Source organism: Oculina patagonica, chromosome 12 (assembly GCF_052425735.1).
Source record: "Oculina patagonica isolate OP01 chromosome 12, crgOcupat, whole genome shotgun sequence".
Lineage (NCBI taxonomy): Eukaryota > Metazoa > Cnidaria > Anthozoa > Scleractinia > Oculinidae > Oculina > Oculina patagonica.
The window spans coordinates 13,701,766-13,723,403 of NC_135769.1; the positions used below are offsets into that span (position 1 = coordinate 13,701,766).

The following is a 21,638-nucleotide window of genomic DNA, read 5'->3' on the forward strand; positions in this document are numbered from 1 at the left end:
TAAAATTAATTTGCAAGCTACCACATCCAGTATAGTAAAGTATAGTATAGTATCAATAACACTCCAGACTTCTTAAATTGTTTCCATTTTGATATGCGATTGATGTTGGGTGATGTACATTGTATGACATAATTGATGTGTCAGATCAATTTTTTGTTTTTATAATATTGTGAGTTGATTAAAGAACAAATAAGGAAAGCTATTTAGTAGCTAAGAATGATGATTAATACTTAAATTTGATGTTTTAAAGAATACCTTTAAACTTGGTCTAAGCTATACTCCATTGGCTCAAGCTGGACTGGATGCATTGCAGAGGTGGACTGCTGCAATTCCTGCTGATGTTTTAAAACCACATCTTAAAGACATTCTTCCTTGTTTGGATGCCTTTCTTAAGACATCGGCTGAGTCTAGTAAGTTTTTTTTTCTTCTAACCGATCGTGATAGGTGAAAAAATGTTCCAGTTATAACCCCCCATCAGATGTAAGCCCTTCACATAACATTGTACTTCAAATAAAATAGTTTTCAGTAAAAACGTTTGACAGTAGAGTGTAGATCGCTTACTTGTACACAACCTTCCATTGGCTAATCTATGTATTATTTTTACATTTTTATAGACGAGGAGACCCAGTCTTCTGAGGAATCCAAGACCATAGTTTTAAGTGCTCCATCCCAATCTGCACAACGAGGCAGGAAAATTCCTGTCAAGCTTTTAAAGGTCAAAAAGCAATCACAGCCTAAGGTAAGTGATTTCTGTAGTATAGTACATGACCACGTACAGCTGTATCAACACATATGGTTACCCTCGATGATGGCTTCATGGCCACCTAATAGGCCACTGGGCCCTTCGCAGCTAAAAGGCTGGAGGGCAAGCTACATGTTGGAACGTCAAGAACAAAACAACTTCAACAAGTCATGCTTGACTTTCCATTGTTTTGAATGTCACAGAGCGTACCTTGCTCTCCAGCACGACAGGTTTTGTACCAGCTAAGCTGCAAAGGGCCCATTGCTGACCCATTTTTCTCCTCAGACCACCATGACTCCTTCAACCAAGATTCGTCATCAGATTCTCAGACTGTTGGGCAGTTTAGGAGGTCAAACAAACATGCTGCTTCTTGGCAGTACAGACCCTTCAAAGGCAGTGGCATGGGAAACTAATAACCATCTAACATTTGCTGTCCCATTTCAAGACATGAAGCCTAATATTTATTTAGGTAGGATTACAAGCACTTTGGAAATTGTTTACTGTTTTTTTCTTCTTAAAAGCAACAACTTAACGTTTATTAGTAAAATGTAAGCTGCAAACTTGACAATTTTTTATTTCAAAAAATAAATACTAGTTATGCAACGCTTTCGAGTGGTATACTATGGAATATCCCACGAGTCACTTGTATGTTCTCGGTATACACACGAGCCTTTAGGCGAGTGTGTATGCTAAGAAAATACAAGTGACAAGTGGGATATTCCATAGTATACCACGAGAAAATGTTGTGTAACTATTTTATACCATGCCATAGAAAATACGCTTACTAAATTTCGTCGAGAATACAGTCGCAGTGCACTATGGGAAGGTTGGGTTGAATACCGTCGAATATACAACGGCTTTCCTGTATTCTGATTGGCTGTATTTTTTATGGCATGGTATAAAACTGTGTAAAACACAGCTTGGCACATTCTCTTTTTTCTAATGAAATAATAATTGTCTGTGAACATAATTTTTCTAGCTTATGCTGCTATTTTATTCAAGCAGAAATGTATGGAAACCATGAAATGAAGAGAATGAGCAATGAAAAGGATGGGAAATTGATCATTTTCTGCAAAAAGTGGTTGTTTATGAAAACGTTTCTGTAGTCGCTATATGTCATTGAGCCTTGAACCCTGGTATAAAATTCTCAGGCAAACAAGGCCATTTTATGCGCGTTGTTAAATGTATTATATTGCACACTATCAAAAATGATTGTGTGAAAAACTGATCAAATAAATTCTGGGACCTGTTAAAATTAGATTTAGGACTACGCTTTCTGTTATTTGTGTTTTTCAACACTACTTACTTGAAATAAACGTAACTAGCAAGTCAGATTAAGTTCTTTTTAGTAGCTACAGCCCTGTATTTTTTATTGCAGTTGAGATATAGTTTAATATTTTGAGTGTGTTACTAACAAAGTTGTTCTTATCTTTTTAGACCCATTCTTGCCACGACTTGTAGAACTTGCAACGTCATCTAGTGACAGACAAACAAAGGTACATGTACTTACTTTAATCTGCTCTTTGTATGCCTCTTACAAGTTTTGCAGACATTGTTCTTGTGTACTAGTAGTTTTGCTTTTGACCCTTTGCAAAGCTCAAATTTTAATTCATCCAGTTGTGAAAAGGGGAAGCTTTGATAGTATATTATTGAACTGCAGCGTGAGATACTCATACTCATCCAAAACTTCATGCTTTTGCATTATCATTGTGTATAATTATGTAAATTAAAAAAGTTAACTGTAAAGAAAGAGTAAAAGAATATGTTACCACATAGTAAAAATTAGTCAGATAAAAATGCTAGTCTCAAGAACAGTGATATCTTACCGTAACCTTACATGACAGCTTGAAGCTAAAAAATCTATTAATGAAATTTTTTTTCTCTCCACCCCCCCCCCCCCTCAAAAAAATAAAACTCCTACCTTAGAAGAATATTTCAAGTTGTAAGGCTAAGGTTAAAATATTGAAATAATAGCAATGTAAGCAATTAAAATATGGATGATTAAAAGTACGATCAAAGTTTTATGTGTATAGGTTTGAGCCACGACTCCAATTTTTTTGGTAATAAGTTCTATTCCTTGGCAGCAAAGTAACACCAAATTTTTATTTTCGGTTCTGGTAACCTTTGACAGTGCAAGAATATTATCGCTCTTCAAACTATGCTTGGGGTTGTGAAATGGGATTAAGTTTTAAACACTTGAAGAGACCTTCTTGTTAAGACAGCTATTTACTGGTTAATGTATATGACATGTATTGTTATGGTCATGTCTTAGATAGATGATCATTGACATAAAAATAATAGGACTATTTGTTTGAAAAACGTGCTGGATGGTATGCTTTGCCACGCAGCATAATAATCATATTTTTTAAACCACAACAGTACTTTAAATTTATCCATCATGAACATTCTATGTTTGGTATTTACTTCATCATGACTATTTTTATAAATTTTCGATACCATCAGATAACCAGGTAATGCAAATGGCTTATTTTGTCTAAGATGTGATACATGTCTTTTTTAACAAAAATTGTCTGACAGATGTGATAATGATGATATGTATGTTGTAAAATTAATAGGTTGCAGCCTGTGAATCACTCCACTCCCTTGTCCTCTACATGCTTGGTAAAAGTGTCACCCAGCCTCAAGGAACCAAAAAGGTATTTTTTTCACAGAATTTATGTTAACAACAGGACGCCGTGTCAGCTGCAGGAGAAATTCATGAACTTAGTATGGGTAACAAAATGCTGATGATTAAGGTTAAGAAATGATTTCACACATACTTGACGTGAAAACTCTAGCCTGTGTAGTTGCCATTTCCTTTCCGAGCATGCAGAGTGAATGAAAGAACTGTGAGGCAACATTAGTGCAACTGAGAAAGCAAAAAAGCAAGGATCAGGAGGATGGGGAAGGAAAGGACAGGAAATGCCTGCAACGAATCCCAGACATTTTACTCAATGTCCTTGGGCAGACATTATACCGAATGCCTGTATGCCCTTGGGGCAACAAGAGGCAATGTCTCTAAATATCGACAACCCGTGACAGGACCAAAAATTTGAATTTTCTTTTATTTCGTCAAAATGACCTAAAATATTGTTCAAAAAAATATTGTTTAAAATTTCCAGGGAATTTAAATTTTTGTAAAATCTAGGAAAGTTCGAAATACCAAAGAGGAGCCAATGATACAATGCCAGATGGAATTAACAATAAGTAGAGTACTTTCAACATGCCAGTACAGAAACAGGAAAGTTTGCCTTGGTTTCATTTTAACACAGTTTGTTATTTGTTCTTTGGTCATTTTGGCAAGCTAAGATCATTTTGGCGAGATATCATCTCGAAGTAAATTGGTTTCGTCCACTTTTAGCCGTTTGAAAAATACAACTTTTGTTATTCAATTTACACACCAATTTATAACTGATTTCGTTCAATAGAAAGCCTCTAGGTTCTGTTCTTTAAGTACAGTGTCTATTAAGCGATGTAGTTATTACTTTGAGGCTATCTGCTCTATAATCTTCGCCAATGTGTTTGTTTTTTATTTTGGCTTACAAGAATTTGCTCAAGAGATGCTGGGTTGAACTAACTAAAGTGAAGACAAAGTTACATTATATGTCGTTAATTTATAGAGCCCTATGGAAAGGTTGTGGAAGCATGTGTTTCCTGCCCTGCTGCAGCTGGCATGTGATGTGGAACAGGTAAGCGCTGCTTTGCTTTTGTGTAGACCAGGGAGCTTGTAATAGTAGAACGAGATGACATTGCTCCACATACACTAAATGACTGTATGTTCAGCAGTTTAGCCACTACTATGTGCATCATTGACTATTTTTAGGGCACAGTGCTATAAACAAGTAACAAGGAAGACAAGCTGATTGATAGCATTGCTTTTGTAAATGACACCTAAAAATTTAAACCATGAAATTTGACTCTTTATGTGCCAGCGGGATGTACTTTCAAACATGATTTCTTGTCATTGACATAATATTAAAAATTTTATCACTTTAAATATTTTCATCAAAATTAAACAACATTGAATAATAACGTTATTATTTATCATTTAATATAAAAAATTATTTTACTTTTTTAACTTATGGTTATGACATCTGGGACATTGAACTATTGCTCATAAAGTTATTATAGTTGCCTTTTATTATTAGCTTCATTCGTTTGCCATAAAAAAGTATCAAAAGAACACCAGTTTTGATTCAATTTTGGATCTATGTTGTTAAACCTTGTGTTGGCTTATGGTTTCATGCTTTTTATGTAGGTGTCGGAGCAGCTTTTCAAGCCCTTAGTGTTCCAGTTGATTCATTGGTTTACCAACAACAGAAAGTTCGAGAGCCCAGAAACAATGGCTCTTTTAGATGCAATTCTGGTATGATTAAATGGTGATTCCTGTGTGCAGTTATAATATAATAAATCTAAAGCAGACTTCTCCTCCTTTTACAATGAGCACACCTACTGTGCAAAATTTGCAACAACTGGGTGTCTTAGCATGACTACGTAAAGCCCAAGTTAGTGACTATAATGTAAAAACCCTCAGACATACATGCAAATTCATATCCAAACTGTGGTAAAAGGCGAGAGAGAAACCCTAGGATTTTGTTCTGTTAATGCCCAGTGGAATCTATTGGCACTGAGCATAATTGTTGTTGGTTGAGACATCATATGACGTCATATGGTGTCATTAGAGCCGCCATATTGGGTCCACCATCTTGGGTTTCACCATTCTCTAAGAAAGTCAGAAAATAATGGAAATTAAGGTATCAGCCACCGTTTAAAAGTGCAGTTTTTCTAAATTTGAAATTTTTTTATATTCAGATACAGCTCTTCTTCTTCGACTGAGGGATTTATTTATTTATTTTTTTGTGTGTGGGTTTGCTTGTGTCACGTGGTCTTCTGCGAGAGAGCCTGGGGATGAGGTCGGCGGTGCATGTCGAGTAGGCCATATTGGACTTTGGCGTGTCGTTTCGTGTGGTTTCTTTGATTTCAGCTGTTCCTGTAGTTGCTCGTCATTACAGCAGCTCACGAAGTCATACTAGCCAACATTTCGTTTGGCTGGAAGTCTGTGCAGGTTGCACATCAATTCAACAGGAGCTTTTACGATTACGCAAGCCAATATTGAGAGCCGCAAAAGCGATGTAATGATCGATCTCTTTCGTATCTGTCGAGCTAGCGTTGTACATGTAGGAATATTCGAAAACTAAATTGGGTTTCACATAAGCTTCATTAACGATGGATCTATCTAGAAACCAGAGCGTTGGCTAAAATCGAGTGCGTGGCTGCTTGTTCGGAACAAAAGGAAGAGCTTTTCAGATGAAACAGCACAATCTTATACATTTGTACTTGAATCAGTCTATATGGCTATATGTTCTGATAAATGTAAATTATTCTGCAATGCATACCTACGGAGCGATATAATAAACAAACCATTTTAGTGCTACTGGTTAAAAAAGAAAAAAAAAGGGAAAAAGAAAAAAAAATTGTCTCCTCTGGGATTTGAACTCGGGACCTCTCACCACCTATCGTTCCCCAGTCAGATGCCTACCCGAGTGTGCTACTCAAACATACTTAATAACGTAAGGTGAAAATATCTTATATCAATGTAATAGACATTCCGCTGTTTATCTGTTATCATGTGCATCAAAGAAATGTTTGAATCACCTGCTGCTCATAAATTTTCAAGGAATGAAAACTAAACTTTTAAACTTGGCAAAAAATTCAGTTGTGGCTCGAAGAGCTCTTTGATCTTGTTTTTTGATCTTGCTTAAACTGCAAAACAGGGTAAATTTCGCGAGTAGAAATTACTGCGACTACTAAATTTGGAGATTTGCAAAAAATCGCAAAGATTATTTGCCGCAATAAATAGCAGCCTTAAGGTAATTGAATGTACTAAAAGAAATCACAAAAAAGAAGAATCAAATTTGAAATTATCAAGCCCCCACACATACGCATCGCGGACCAATTTTTGTTTTCTTTTCTCGTTTTCGAACAATTTATATTTTTTTCCACAGGAAGTGCCGATGATTCATCTTCCCTAACTTAATCTGCCTATTACAAAAGAACAAACGCACTTGTCAAAAATCTGAGACACGGTTTTTTAGAGAAAGGTGTTAAGAGGCAAACATGTTTATCGTTATCTTCCACTTATTTTCGGCGGGCCTGGAGCTTGATTTACACAGACATGTTCTTTCGCAAAAACGTCTCAATTTTGCTTTTGTTTTAAGTTTTCGTCATTTTTTAAAGAAATAATTTATAATCTGGAACTATTAAGCTTTCAGAAAATGTGTGGTTTATAGGGGTTTGTATTAAAAACAAAAGTGCTGGAGCTATCCGTGCACGGACGGTCCTGAAGGGTTGCTAATACCTTAATACAAAATCAAGCCAGAATGCCTTATGGCATGTAAAATTAAAGACATTGTACAGTTTTGTTAAAAAAAATGGACAAATAAAGAAAAATGTCAAATATAACGATTTTTTAGGAAAAAACTGCTTGTTATTTTGATGTTACCATGGCAAAATCAAAAATCATGGGCGTATAGTTGACATTTCAAAATTTCCACAAGGGGTGAGTGAAACATAAAAACAAAATTAATAAATGTGTTTCAGTTGAAAAAACATATTTTGTGTAAAGCCATTATGGCTGCGCTTACATGAACTAAGTGAAGGCCTTTATAATATTCTTGTTCTATGGCTTGAAAAATAAAAATAAATTGAAAGTAATGATTAATGGGACAGACCATGGGTACATATCGAAAGCAAAAAGCCCAGTGCAAACTAAAGTCAAATAATGGTTAAAAATAGAACTTTTAAAGGCAAAGGCTGTCTTCACTAGTGGACACACGCCAGTTAAGAACTGACCAATCAGTGTTTCTTGTCACTGTGGAGAATTGATCTTGATCAGTTAGGAAACCGTGCTTTGATAGATTTTTGACTGTCACCCTGTACATTTTCATTTGTAACTGGACTGATTGCATTTGACGATTTCATCATCTAATTTGGTGTCAAAACACTCAAAAACATATCATTGTGTTAATCTTTTAAGTTTAGAAGTTTAAATTAGATCAGGGAAACAGATCATGTTTTACCATAGGATAAAATTCACTATCTCACACTTACTGCCAAATCTCTCTTTATGAATGACAACGAAAATTTCGAGAAAAACTGAACAAAGTATGTTTGTTCACCCCGGTCATAATTATAACAGTCAACATTTCATACATTCTGCCAAGAAATATACATATAAAAAAAATCTGAATTTAGCACTGTACAATTTAGAGTCATTAATAAGAAATAAAATATGTTTAAGGAGTTAAAAATTTTGACAACAACAAATTAAACTAACATTTTAATATATATGATAGGATGGCATCATTCACCATGCTGACACTGCATTACGAGACTTTAGTGCCCAGTGTATACGGGAATTCCTTCAATGGTCAATCAAGCAGACAAGTGAAAAGGTTTGTCCTTGCAGATATTGTATCTCAACTTTTTATTATCATTAAAGAGAGTTACAGATGAAGTTTGCCACAGTATTTTGCAAAAGTTATAATCAAATGTTTTGGCATATTTGCAAAGCTTTGTTAAATGAATGGATGCTCCCTTGAAGTTTTTTTTTTACTTTTGAAATTGATTTCCTTGCTTCATTAATTAAAATGTGCTACAAATATTTATGGCACTAGGTAAACGTTTGAGGAAAATATAATCTGTGCCTTGATGAAACTATTTTACCTATTGTAATTGTTTCCCTTTTGATGTGCTTTGAGCAAGGGAAGCAAAGATGCCAAATATGAACGTTATACATAAAAGCAAATATTCCCTTAGGATTAATAATTATTTAAATGCATTGAATTGACTTAAATTTTACAGTTAAACGTAATGTTGTTTTCTTCCAACTTTGCAGTGTTGCAGCACAATTTCCTAAATGTCATTTGCTTGAGCAACTTGCAAATTCGATTCTAAAACTCACTGATAATTCATCAAGTTAAGACAAAGGAAATCAGAACTCTGACATATAATGTAGCATAGATTTTTACGATTTTAAAATCAGTGTGGAGAGATAAAGATCGTCCACGTGCTAAATGCTTCAAATTGTTTTTATGAAATTTGTATTATTATTATTATTATTATTATTATTATTATTATTATTATTATTATTATTATTATTATTAAAGTAATGGCATAATAAAAGGTAATTCCATACAAATGTACGTAGGATTATAAGAAAGCTATGTTATATCTAATTCTTTCAAAAATTCGTAACTCTACCCCCCACGTTTTAGGATTTTTAATTTGTGGTTTGTTGGCTTGGTTTGGGACTGGCACACTAGCTATCATGCTCAATATCAATTTTTTTCAATGCAAGTGTTCTCCCCACAAAAAAACACCGTTTAGCATTTCCAGATGCTCCAAAATGGCTTGACACCAAAAACCATCTTTAATCAATTCCTTAGCATCTGCTCTAGATCTCTAGTTAAGAAGGACCCCCTTAACAGAATGTACAGATCAATCTTGGTGGCAGTTTGTGATACCAACAACCTGTATGCCCACAACTATTTATCACAAGATAACAGTTTTATTTTTTTATTGTTAGCAATTGGAAAAGAGCCCAATCAATATCAAGTCTTTGTTAAAGCGTCTCTACAGTCTGGCCCTCCATCCTAGCGCAGCAAAGAGACTTGGTGCTGCATTAGCCTTTAACAATATCTACACAATTTTCAGGCAAGTTGTTTTGCAGATGAAATTTTGACATTGATCAATTTATCACTGATAAGTTTTGCACCTCATCAAAATAAAAAAATAATCAATATATAATTATAATAATTGGTAATCCACCATTACATTGTCTGACCATGTAAGATCAGCATAACATGTAAAATGTTTGTTATGTTCTTTCACATATGAAATTCAGAAACAAGATTACAACATAACCACGAAAACAGACCACTGACAATGGAGTTTTTTAAGGGCTTACCTTGGTGTAAAAATTTGTGAAATGTTTCTTTGTTTTGAAGGTATTGTTTTCCTGGTCTATATTGTTTTAAACATGGTGCGAGCCTATAAAAAGGCCCCCTCTTGCACTTTGTTTGCTTCCATTTTAAAAAGTCATGTCAAAGAAACGGTCATGAAACACAAGAGCTCCGCAAATTTTGCTTTTTAATTGCGATATCTCTTTATGTATGTGGAATCAACAACCTCAAATACAATATATGCCATGAATAATTCTTTCCGCACTCAAGCTTAAAAAAGCATAAAACAGAAATTTTTACATTTATGCTGAAATAACTCCTGTTCACTATTATGACATGAACGATTGAACATAAAATGCTGACTGAACACATAAATCGTTGAAGTGTTTTATTATCTTGGGCCAAGAATTTTAACAAGACAAATAACGAAGCTTGGGAGGCAATATTCTGGCGAATTGCAGGCGAACTGGGAGAGTACGCTCTTTTTAAATGTGGCTTATTACTGTATATTATGAAATGCAAACATCTGACAAATGCAACTGGAACCGAAAACTTCAAGTCGCGCTTGTTTTTTTAACGTTATCTGTGGTATTTAGGTGGCTAAGACATTTTGCTTCAGCAATATAATATATGTGTAAGTGAATTATTTTAAGTTATAATAACTGTTATGAATATTATCCTACATGTAGGGAGGAGTCCTCCTTAGTGGATATTTTTGTGCTGGAAATCCTTGTTAACTACTTGGAAAGTTTGTCTCTTGCACATAATGATGACCAGGCAAAAGGTACAGTTATCAATGTATAATAAACAACCTTTACTTGAAAGATATGTTTAATCCGGATCCAGATGTAACCACCAGTGTTTTAAATTGCATTTTTTACCATACAGTCATTCCAGTAATGAATTCATAAAAGGAAATGAATGCCCTTCTCCAATGCAGCGGTAAATTTCTCGCAACTGAGCAAAACAAATTCTATGCTACCTTAAATGTTTACAAAGGGGAGGCTTTTAAAAGTAGACTGTTCTGTTATTACAGAGAAACTCTAATCTTAGAACAACTATTTTTATATATTGCCAGCATCAGATTAAACAATTACTTTCAGTTTAAGGGGTGTTTTACTGCTTTTGCTAATAATTGTTTTTTTTTATTATTGTACAGGTACACGGGATCAGTGTGTTCAAGTTATTTCTCACTTGGAGAGAATCATCAAAGCACGAGCACAGTTGCTAAACAAGGAAAATAAGCGCAGAAGAATTCCCAGGCATGTCCAGATTGTTTTAATTGTATCAAACATAAAATTAAGCAACTGAGATTCTGGCATTTGTGTGCATAAAAGTTGTCAGTAATTATCAGACAATAGTTTACTGACAGTCTACCAACTGTGTAGCTTTGCGGTAGCTTTAAGTAGTTTATAAAAGCACATTTGCCCTCGTTTAAGTATTTTTGAGTTTATTTGCTTTTGTTATATGGCTGAAAATGTTTCCCCAGTAGCCAGACGTTCTCATTGGCAACTTCAAGGACACATGAAATCTAACAATAAAACTGTTTACAGCCAAAAGTCTCTGAGTGGGCAACATTGCTGTTTCCCTTGCGACCAGTCATCAAGTGTTGATTGTTAATCAAAATAAGCCTATTTTTGCATAGATGTCTTTACCAAGGGTATGGTTTGTTTTGCATGGTGTCGAAGGGATTTGCACAATCCAATTTGAGGCCTAGGCATACACATCATAAGCTGTTTGAGTTGTGTTTAGCCTGCTGTTTGATGAGCTGTTTGAGTTGTGTTCAGCATTAAAGAAGCAGCACATGAGTTTAATCTTTAGCACTTGTAATCACTTTTCCTCTTTTTACATGTATGAGATGTGTTTGTTGTCTGTATATGTGCACTCAAGTAAACACATTAAGCTGGGACATGGTGAAAGAGGCTTTGCTTCTATCATTGTTACTCAATCCAATAAATAAACATTTATTTTCTTGTTCTTCTTGTGGGTGAAAGTTGTTGAGCTTGACTCAACCTGACTATAACAAAAACTGTTTTTTGACTGTTCTTTTAATTGAAATATTCCAATTAAAAAGCACTTGTGTCAGTGTGATAGATTAGAATAATTTGCTCTTGTGTTCTGTTTTATATCAATAACAACGTGGAGCAATAGAATGTTAACAGATGTAATTGCAAATTTTTTATCTTAAGGATACAGACTAGCTAGTCAGGTGACACTGTCCATTTACTTCTCAGCCATGGCAGTGCAAATTGCCAACTGAACAGACCTACTGGGATTCTCAAAAGTTCATTTCAGTTTAAAACGTAATTCATATAGTTAAACCTTCTTGCTATCTTGAACTTAAATCGATTTCCCATGGATTTGCCGGCTTTTTCAGTCATTTACTATCAGCTGTCTCAAACTCCTCACTTGAACCATTTTTCCGTTTTCTTTGAGAGTTCGAGATAGTGGGGTTCACTTGTAAAATGTCTTGTAATTAACAATTTGAAAACAATACCATCGTCTTAATGTTGTTTTTAATGTTGCAGGGGATTTGAAAAATTGGACACCATAACGTTGAGTCACATGATTCCTTGGTTGATTAAACAATGCGGTAAACCAAGCACTGAATGCCGACATCAATGTATGAGACTTCTCTGCCAGCTAGCGCCACTTCTGCCAGGTATTCTACTATGTCTGATGTGCAAGTTGTTACATAAATTTCTTTGGCCAAGCATATGTAAAAGTAATGACAGTTAACAAAGCTTAGTGACAGATAACAATAAAATTAGTACAGTGGAACTTCGCTTTATGGACACCCACTTAATATGGACACCCCCGTATTATGGACAGTTTCGTTGGTCCCGACGAAAACCTCAACATATTCTCTTAAATTAACCTTGCTTAATACGGACACCAGTTAATAGAGACAACAGACACTTTTCTGTGTCCCGAGTGGATATTTCTGGTATATTTTCAATGCCGCTTTACGGACACTGTTTATGTTTATCTGTGCACTGTCATTTTTTATTGTCGCTATTATTTGCTAACTTGTATACATTGGACCCTAGTCAAATAATGACAGAATTCGAAGAGCTTATTAAAACCATTTTACTACAAAGAGTAGCTTAATAGCGTAACTTCTGGTTTGTTGCTTGTACTTTAAGTCCTTTAATACGGTTTTCTGACTGCTGTTCCTATTTAAAAGGTTCACTTTCTTTGCCTTTTGCTGAAGCTATCACTTGTGTTGTAGGCTAAAAGCTTCCGTGCAAAGTAAAGTTACTGACTCTTTTTTTGTAAAGTTTAAGAACGGTTACGGTCAGAGTTTCAGTTACAACGGAAACTTTACAGAAAACGTTCTGTTGCTGTTCAAATGCGTTTTATTTCTTGTATTTAGTAAAGTTGCAACATTTTTAAATAATTCCACTGTTGAGTTTATTAAAGTTTAGTTCGAGTGTATGATTAGATCGTAAGGTTTTCATAAACATTATTTAATTTAGTCAGAGAGATCGCAGTTTGCATTTGTTACAGTTACAGTACAATTAAAGAACGTTTAGTTGCCGTAACAATGTTTGCCTTCCTCTTTGTGTCAATAAAACATGTATCCGTGACTTTTTTTCTGAGACACCACTTAATACAGACAATTTGGCCTGTCCCCTTGGTGTCCATATTAACGGGGTTCCACTGTAATTAGAAGTTAGCAGATTATTAGAAAATTGTGACAGGTACTCTTTGACTGCTCAGTTTGCTAAATAGTTTTTAGATTGATTCAAACCTTAAACCAAGAACCCTCAGTGGCAGTCTAAGACTATTGTTACAGTCATTTCCAGAGGTAAACCATACCTGAGGCTCAGACATGTAGTGTAGTTCCATTTGCATTCTGAATGGTAAATTGTTTTCTTTCCTGTGAAAGTGGTAACAATAAAAAATGGCAATCAATTAATAGAAAGAAAAACGTTGTTACCAAGAAGCAAAGATGGTTAGATTCATGCAAACGTTATTGTAGCAGCTACCAGCACTATTACTGCTTATTTTCTTGTAATGCACTTGCTCAATGAATGAGGTGGCTACATGAAATGCATTTGCAGTAAGGATACTATGAGTACAAACTACTAGTGTGAAAGTCCCGGCCCCAACACTCCAAAATCGTTAGACTCAATTGTGATTTAGGAGTGGTTAATTTTTGTTTATATTTGGTTAACCTTTTTTCGTTACATCTGATAGGTGTAAGCTCTGCTGCTGAATGGATGAAGAAAACTTATGAAGATCATAAATCATTTTTTGTCCACAGGTTTGAAAAAATAAATTACTGTGCATGTAGTCTTGATGTACTTTGTGTTTGTGTTTGCTGACCTTGCAGATTGCTCGATTATATGTAAAATTTCTCATTTATTATGTTATTGGGGTAGCCAGTGCACTTGTCTTTTGGGAAAGAAAAAATTCATAGTGCATGCAAACTCTATAATGTATAAATCCAGAAGATGTCCATATTCCCCCTCCAGAAGGGATTGAAATTCCAGGGAGGAAAGGATTGACCCAACCATTTAACAAAACAAATTACAAAAATAAATAAATAAACAAACCGACCCACCCAACCATCCACCACCCTTCTTCTGAATTCCCTGAGCTGCAGAACTACTATTATTAGAAGTTAATATTTTGAAACTTGCTGACTGAACCCAACTTTTGTTATTTTGCTGTTAGATTTGAAGGTGGCGGTGGAGGGCAAAATGGTATTCAGCAATATCCTACCCTGCGAGATATTGGTGGACCATTTTCATTGAAAGAGACATTCCTATGGTTTGACATGCTGTTGGCAACTCTAGATTGCTACATGTGGAGCTTTAGTGAAAGTCTCTTGTCACCAAGTCAGGTCTTAACTGGTTAGTAAAATAATACAATATACATGTGTATGTGACAAAAACTGGTCTCTCAGTGGGTTTTTGAGGAGCAGGTTCCATCCAAAAAGTAGGGGGCTAGAAAACACTCAGATCTTTATAACACACACTCAGAACTGACCTTCCGAGTAGCCGGTGCAGTATTCAGAATAGCCGGTGAAATGCGCCGGTTGCCGGCATATTTTGACAACCCTGTTAACTGTCTCCATGTGTTCATAGGTAAATAATTTTTTTCCTCAATTTAATTTCAAATATTGATAGGAATACAAGAAGTGCGATGAAACATTGTCTTGAGTGTTCTCAATCCAATTCAAAACTAAGGAGTGTTATCGAAAAAGAGAAACCTCTTATGTAAATATGAAAACAAAAACGGTTTTCAGATTAAAGTGCTGGTCAAATTTCCACCCCTTGCAATTTCAGGCGTATCATAAAAAATTCAATGAAAGCTTCAAAATGGCCTTTTCCGTTTTCAAATATCTGTTTTAGTTCCAGAGAAAGTTCGTAAATATGCAAATTAGAGAACTGACGAGGTCAGCTACTCAACCCAATTATTTAGCAAGTATAAAAAGAGCTATCGTGGTCAATTTGCTGCAGAGACCAGTAAAACTTGGCAGTTTAATAGTTAAGATATTTGAAAACAGGAAACAGCATTTTTTTTTCTCATACTTGTGAATGTGTAAAAACGGCTTAGATAGGAAAGATGTGGATTTCATCATAGTAGCACTTTAAAAAGCAAGTTTAGAGTTAAATTCTAATTGTACATGACAGCAAAATGTGCATGTGTGTCATGCTTAAAATGTGCAATCACTTTGTATACAGAGACAGTGTCAAAACAGTGTCTTACTCAAACGGCAAATCAGAAGTTGAAAAAGTTAAAAAAGGTGAAACCACTCACATTAAAAGTGGTTAAGGTTGTCGTTGCACACAGGAAGGTTCCACTGTACATGTATATTTGCCTTAAAAGGTTAAACATAGCGTACATCTGACATCTTTTTAGTGTTGCCATGGAAAAATTCGTACAGTTCTATTTCTAATTTTCAACATTAATTGTGCAGCTGTGATAGGTAAGGAGCCCTAAAGTATTGCAAGGCAACTGGGTTAGTTTAAATGACATAGCAGTTTAAATAGAGTTTTAGTAAAAGTAGTAAAAATGGAAATTGTTGAAGGGGTATGAACTTGTCTCTCGCATTCTAGTTTTGCAGATATTCCATCTTGTCCATCATACATGGAAAAGGATGAAAAACAAATCCAATCTGAGGCCTAGGCATACACATCATAAGCTGTTTGAGTTGTGTTTGGCCTGCTGTTTGATGAGCTGTTTGAGTTGTGTTCAGCATTAAAGAAGCAGCACATGAGTTTAATCTTTAGCACTAGTACTTGTAATCACTTTTCCTCTTTTTACATGTATGAAATGTGTTTGTTGTCTGTATATGTACACTCAAGAAAACACATTAAGCTGAGACATGGTGGAAGAGGCTTTGCTTCTATCATTAATGTAATGTATATGAAATGATTCATATATGAACTGCAGATGTATATGAGAGTGATAAATGTTCCTTGCAGTGAATTTCCAATTTAAGCAATTGGAATAAAGAAGCCTGAAAAAAATTCAGGGCTTCAACGGGATTCGAACCCGTGACCTCCGCGATACTGGTGCGATGCTCTACCAACTGAGATAATCATTTATTTTCTTTTTCTTCTTGTGGATGAAATTTGTTGAGCTTGACTCAACCTGACTAAAACAAAAAATGTTTTTTGACCGTTCTTTTAATTAAAATATTCCAATTAAAAAGCACTTGTGTCAGTGTGATAGATTAGAATAATTTGCTCTTGTGTTTTGCAGATATTCTATCTTGTCCATCATACATGGAAAAAGATGAAAAACAAATTTCAAAGGGTACTCAGCCTTTCATTTTTTTTTATTATAGTAGCAGACAGTGGTAAAAAGTCCAGTGTTCTGTTCAAGTCTGTGGCCTTTTTCTTGTCTTACATGGCCATGTCTGGCATCACAGCAGCCAGCAATTGTTTTACACCAGGATCGTCAAGTGGCAAATCAGAGGTATTTACACCAAAGGAGACTGATAGCTATAACAGGTATGCCTTATATTTTATAGTTCTCGTACAGAAGGTGTACAGTTAATTTGAAGAATACAGATGCTTAGTTGTTATGCAAACTGACTGAGAGCCTGTTTCAGAAGTGTCATGACTGGCTGCAAGTTCATTCACAGTTGACAATAGAATAGAAATGAATAACAGACATAAAATTGTGTGGTTCCAGAAAATAGCCATAACCCCCCATGGAAGAATCTTTGGTGTGCACCACCTACCTATCTGGAATTTCCTTTCTTATTTCTGTTTCCTCCCCCATGAAATTTCTAGTAACCTTCCACGGCGGGCAGGGTAGGGATAATTTCTGGATTCACACATTATGGTGAATAGCACAGTGAAATCATGATAAGATGTCAATCAGCTATGTCACAGAATTGTGGGATCTGTGTTCTAAACTTTATCTTCAAAACTAAAACCCAAAAACATATTTTGTGTTAGCTTACATAAAATGAATACACTTTGAACAGACCATTTTTTCCAATCAGAATTATTTTTCTAATAACCCATTTCTTTAATGGCTAAAATGCTTCTTATTTGTACACTACAGTGAAACTGATGGGAGCTAAAAAAATTAAAAGACAAAGGCAGTCATTACCAGTGGAAACACATAATTAAAGTTTTTACTGAACAGGGACTAATTTTCATTCCAAGGAAACAAGAAAAACCTGATTTGTATCTTCATGGTCTGTTGCAATAGGTCATGAAACCACGTAAAAAAATAATTTCCTGTTACCTTGTTGTTTTTTTATTACTAATTAACATTTCTAAAAGCAAATAATATTCTTTTTCTTTTTCTTGCGACAAAAAAAAAAAAACTCTAAGATCGCGCAACACGAGAACACGTTTGGCCATGATATGGATTTCAATCATGCAGCGGTGGTGGACAAGTCAGGCGATTACCACAAGAGGCTTTTCCTAGAAGCGTGGCATTCGCAGAGGGACCAGAATGCGGGAAATGAACACATAGACATCCCTGATGTATATAAGTCACTTACATAATGTTCATAGTCTCGCGCAGCGTTCACGTGTATTTGTATTAGTCACTCGCGCGCGCGTACAATGGGAAACCGTTAAAAAGCCGTTTTATGCCATGGAAACAACCGAAGAAGACCGAAGATTCTCGGTCGAAACGTCTTGAGCACATTATGAGCGTTGTTTACGCTCAAATAAGTCAGCGTCAGAATTTATAAAGAGTATTAATGTCAACTCCTGACTAATTTTGGTATTTTTCATCCTTTTTCTTAATTTACAGGGCAAAGTGTACAGTGATAGTAAGGATCATGAATTTTTTAACAGTGTTACTCCAAAGATACCCTCAGGAAACTTTGAAGGTGTTAATATTTTTTTAAGAATACAATATAGCTTAAGCAGTTGCATTTCATTGAATGGATTAACTAGTTGTAACAACTGATGAGGATGGCCATCTGTGCAAATGTATGGAAACTGAACTTCTTTGTCAAAATTAAAAATAAATGGAATTGTCAAGATTTTGCCTAAATGAAAAGAGGGGTCAATGATTCTTCATACAGATGTATATAAAAAATGTAAGTTTCACCTATATTTTAAAATTGTTAGGGTCACTTCTTGACTTTTTTTTTCTAACGGTTTTAGCTGATCTTTTATTTTCTTTAGATTGTTCCAACTGAGTTTTGGAGGGATGACCTGTTCACTGTCGTGCTTAGTTGTATATTAGAACCAGGAGTGATTGGATTCAACATGGGAGATGTTGAAGTTGTTGAAAAGCTGCCAGAACAGGTTTATGAGTTTTTCATGCCTATCTTTTCATGCATTGGATTTTAAGGGCCACCTACCTGACTGCAATAGTGGGCTCAGGTGGCTAAGAATATTGTGGAATCATTATTGAGTTTATGGTCAGAATCCCAAACAACAACAAAAGGCAGAGTACTTACAGTGAGAACACAAAAACCGTGAACGCTTTCATTATACTTTGAAAAAGGAAGTAAAGGAAAAAGCTGAAAAATTATTCACGAAAGATAACCTGCTGGCTCCATCTCTGTCCATTTGTTTATATTTCTTACAGTTTGAGCTACTTTCAAAGGTTGTCTGCAGAAATTTACAGACTCGTTGGCAATAAAGTGTTCACGGTTTTCTGGTTCACACTGCAATAAGGCGTCTGGGAAAGTGACAAAACATACTCTCAAATGTTGGATATATCCTGTCAGTTGAAGCTATAAAGAAATAGTTTCTTTTATAAATTTTGAATTATTAATTCGTTCTAAAAGTAAAATTCTCCTAGTGTTTTAATGTTATTGAAAAGCTGCCAGAACGGGCTTATGAGGTTTTCGTGCAAATAATGAGTGCATTGTGCTTTTTACACTAGTCTTAACAGTTGGAAAATGTAACAAGCACACCATCTCATTTTGGATATTTTAACATGGAACATGTTGTTTTGAATTGCTGTTTTACTGAATTCTTAACTTATTCTTTAATTTCATTTTTTCTGTTAAGACTGGTATCATGTGTAAAATGCTGGCACAGAAGCTTCCTGAACAACTTGTAGAGGGGTTTAAAGAGAGCTTTGAAAAGAAAATTGCGCTTGGAAGGTATTGGGTTTTTTTCGTTTGTTTTCCCTCGAAGCTTGCCTTCCTGACCAGCTTCATTTTTCGGACTAGTTGCCAAAAGAGGTTTATTTAATTGAGAGTATTTTTTCTGAGTCCTGCAAGAACAAATACATACTAGTTACACAACGCTTTCGAGTGGTATACTATGGAATATCCCACGAGTCACTTGTATTTTCTTGGTATACACACAAGCCTTTAGGCGAGTGTGTATACGAAGAAAATACAAGTGACAAGTGGGATATTCCATAGTATACCACGAGAAAGTGTTGTGTAACTATTTTATACCATGCCATAGAAAATATGCTTACTAAATTTCATCGAGAATAAGATCGCAGCCCACGATGGGAAGGTTGGGTTGAATACCGTCGAATATACAACGGCTTTCCTGTATTCTGATTGGCTGTATTTTCTATGGCATGGTATAAAGGGCAATATAGAATACTATGTGGTGTAGTACTATATCATTAATGTATTTGGTCTTTTCTCTTAACCTTACTTGGTCAAATGATTTGTACAAGTAGTGACATTTTTTAATTATTTTTAATTGTAATCCTTAATAACTATTTCTACCACAGTCACTGCAATCTGTTTGATCAGCTTCCAATACCATTATGTGGCACAGAAGAGTCCCAGGTGGATCATCTCCGATTAGGTCAGCTGGTGCAGGGATACCAACAACTTCACTCTGCTGGCTTGCTATTGTCTGTCTTAACACGTCAGGTAAACTAGGTGAAAGTTGTTTGGGAATTTAGATATCAGTGAAAACATTTTTACATTTTTAAATGAAAGTCTTATGCAGCTACTGTTTTCTTGCTTGTGTACTAAAAATGTTTGGCTAATAAAATCCAAATTTCATTATTCCACAATCTTGCTTTGTTGACTTTTCTTATTTTATGGAAACACTTTCCTTGTGGTCATTTGGCAAAAACCCTGCAAACTTGGCCAACAACTGCTGAAGATGTTGTTATTTTAAAAGAGCATGTATTATTAAAAATTATTCACTGAAGTGTAGTTAAAATATCAAAACTGAGAATTTCAACGTGAACGTTTTCTTCTCTGCTTTCAAGCACCAAATGTGGAGATCGAGTTTCATACATTGGGCACAACAAAATTTTATAGATGTACCATTCCATTTTCTTAAAGTTGCAGTTGTTCTGGCTATGCCAGCTGACTGCTGCACAAATATCGGCATTTGCTAACTTCTAACTTATCAATAAGGTGAACAGGGAACATTTTTTGCACACAATAAGTACTTAGAAGCCCAACCAAGTGTTATAAATATTGAATTCCTAACTAGACTGACTTTAAGGTGTCCCTAGAGAGTTCTTTCTACATGTTGCATATACATCTTATGTGCTTACTATAACGCTTGCTACATTGGTGTAAGTTTTTAACATTTTTTACTTGCATCTGCGAGCAACTCTTCTTACTGTTCCTAGCGCATACACTGTATTCAAACATCTAAGGTTTGGAACCTTGGCACAAGTCTTGTACAGATTGCTTTGAAATGTTTGATTCTGCCTTTAAAAACTTTAACTCAAACTTAAGGAGGCTATGAACATTACTGGGAAAAGCGCAATTTAAATTAACAAATCAATCATGTCAATTTATAATTTTACGCTTAAAGCAATATTATTTTTTATGTCTTCTTGTATGTAATTCTAGTTATTTACACAAGCTTCTTTAGGTTACCAATGATAAAAATTGGTTTTTAAATTCCATTTGTTACTGACAAAGATGCGAGTCACATTGAAAGTTGTAGTACAAATAAAAGACCACTGTAATCTTTCTAAAAAAAACTTTATTACCAACTTTAAATGTAGTTTAAGTTTCAATCATATTCACAAAGTAACACGATGAACAATTATATACCATTATAAGAGATTCGTGGCAAAGTATTAAATTAATTGCTGGCTTGTCTCTTGTTTTTCAGGGTGGTAGAACGTTACAACATTGCTCAGCAAAGGTTTTGACTGCAGTGTATGAAGGTGTTAAATCACCTTCAAATGCCAGTTCTCTTTTAATAAATCTTACCCCAGCATCACAGCAACTTGCATGTAAATTGCTGGGTTTGGCCTATGATCTTGGTCTTGAGGTATGCATGATAAATTCAATGAACCAAAGTGCAAAATTAATTAGGGTATACGGTTAAATCGGAATTTATTCACACATGTGTAAAGGTGTATTCAGTATTTTTTGCTTGTTCATAGTCTACTATAAAGCTCACTTCTGTTTGTCTACATTTCTTTTGTTGGACACTTAAGGTGGCCTGCAAGTATTTTGCTCTGACAGGTCCCTTTCTACAATGTGTTTTTGAAAAGGAAAACATCAAGCGATTTCTTAGATTTTTTTTAGCCTTACAAGT

At 35.0% G+C, this 21,638-nt stretch overlaps 1 protein-coding gene across 1 annotated transcript in view; it reads left to right on the forward strand.

Moving 5' to 3' along the window:
- Positions 1-21,638, forward strand: part of LOC144632734 (DNA-dependent protein kinase catalytic subunit-like) — a 128,475-nt gene that overhangs the window by 54,550 nt on the left and 52,287 nt on the right. Inside the window, exons 26-45 of the mRNA XM_078491453.1 lie at positions 251-410; positions 615-739; positions 1,028-1,211; positions 2,180-2,238; positions 3,319-3,399; positions 4,363-4,431; positions 5,001-5,108; positions 8,098-8,196; positions 9,330-9,461; positions 10,399-10,489; positions 10,865-10,967; positions 12,234-12,367; positions 13,909-13,975; positions 14,389-14,567; positions 16,511-16,676; positions 17,944-18,022; positions 18,324-18,446; positions 19,161-19,255; positions 19,849-19,993; positions 21,207-21,368. Coding sequence (XP_078347579.1) covers positions 251-410; positions 615-739; positions 1,028-1,211; positions 2,180-2,238; positions 3,319-3,399; positions 4,363-4,431; positions 5,001-5,108; positions 8,098-8,196; positions 9,330-9,461; positions 10,399-10,489; positions 10,865-10,967; positions 12,234-12,367; positions 13,909-13,975; positions 14,389-14,567; positions 16,511-16,676; positions 17,944-18,022; positions 18,324-18,446; positions 19,161-19,255; positions 19,849-19,993; positions 21,207-21,368 — 2,361 coding nt within the window. The remainder of the gene's footprint in view (positions 1-250; positions 411-614; positions 740-1,027; positions 1,212-2,179; positions 2,239-3,318; positions 3,400-4,362; positions 4,432-5,000; positions 5,109-8,097; positions 8,197-9,329; positions 9,462-10,398; positions 10,490-10,864; positions 10,968-12,233; positions 12,368-13,908; positions 13,976-14,388; positions 14,568-16,510; positions 16,677-17,943; positions 18,023-18,323; positions 18,447-19,160; positions 19,256-19,848; positions 19,994-21,206; positions 21,369-21,638) is intronic.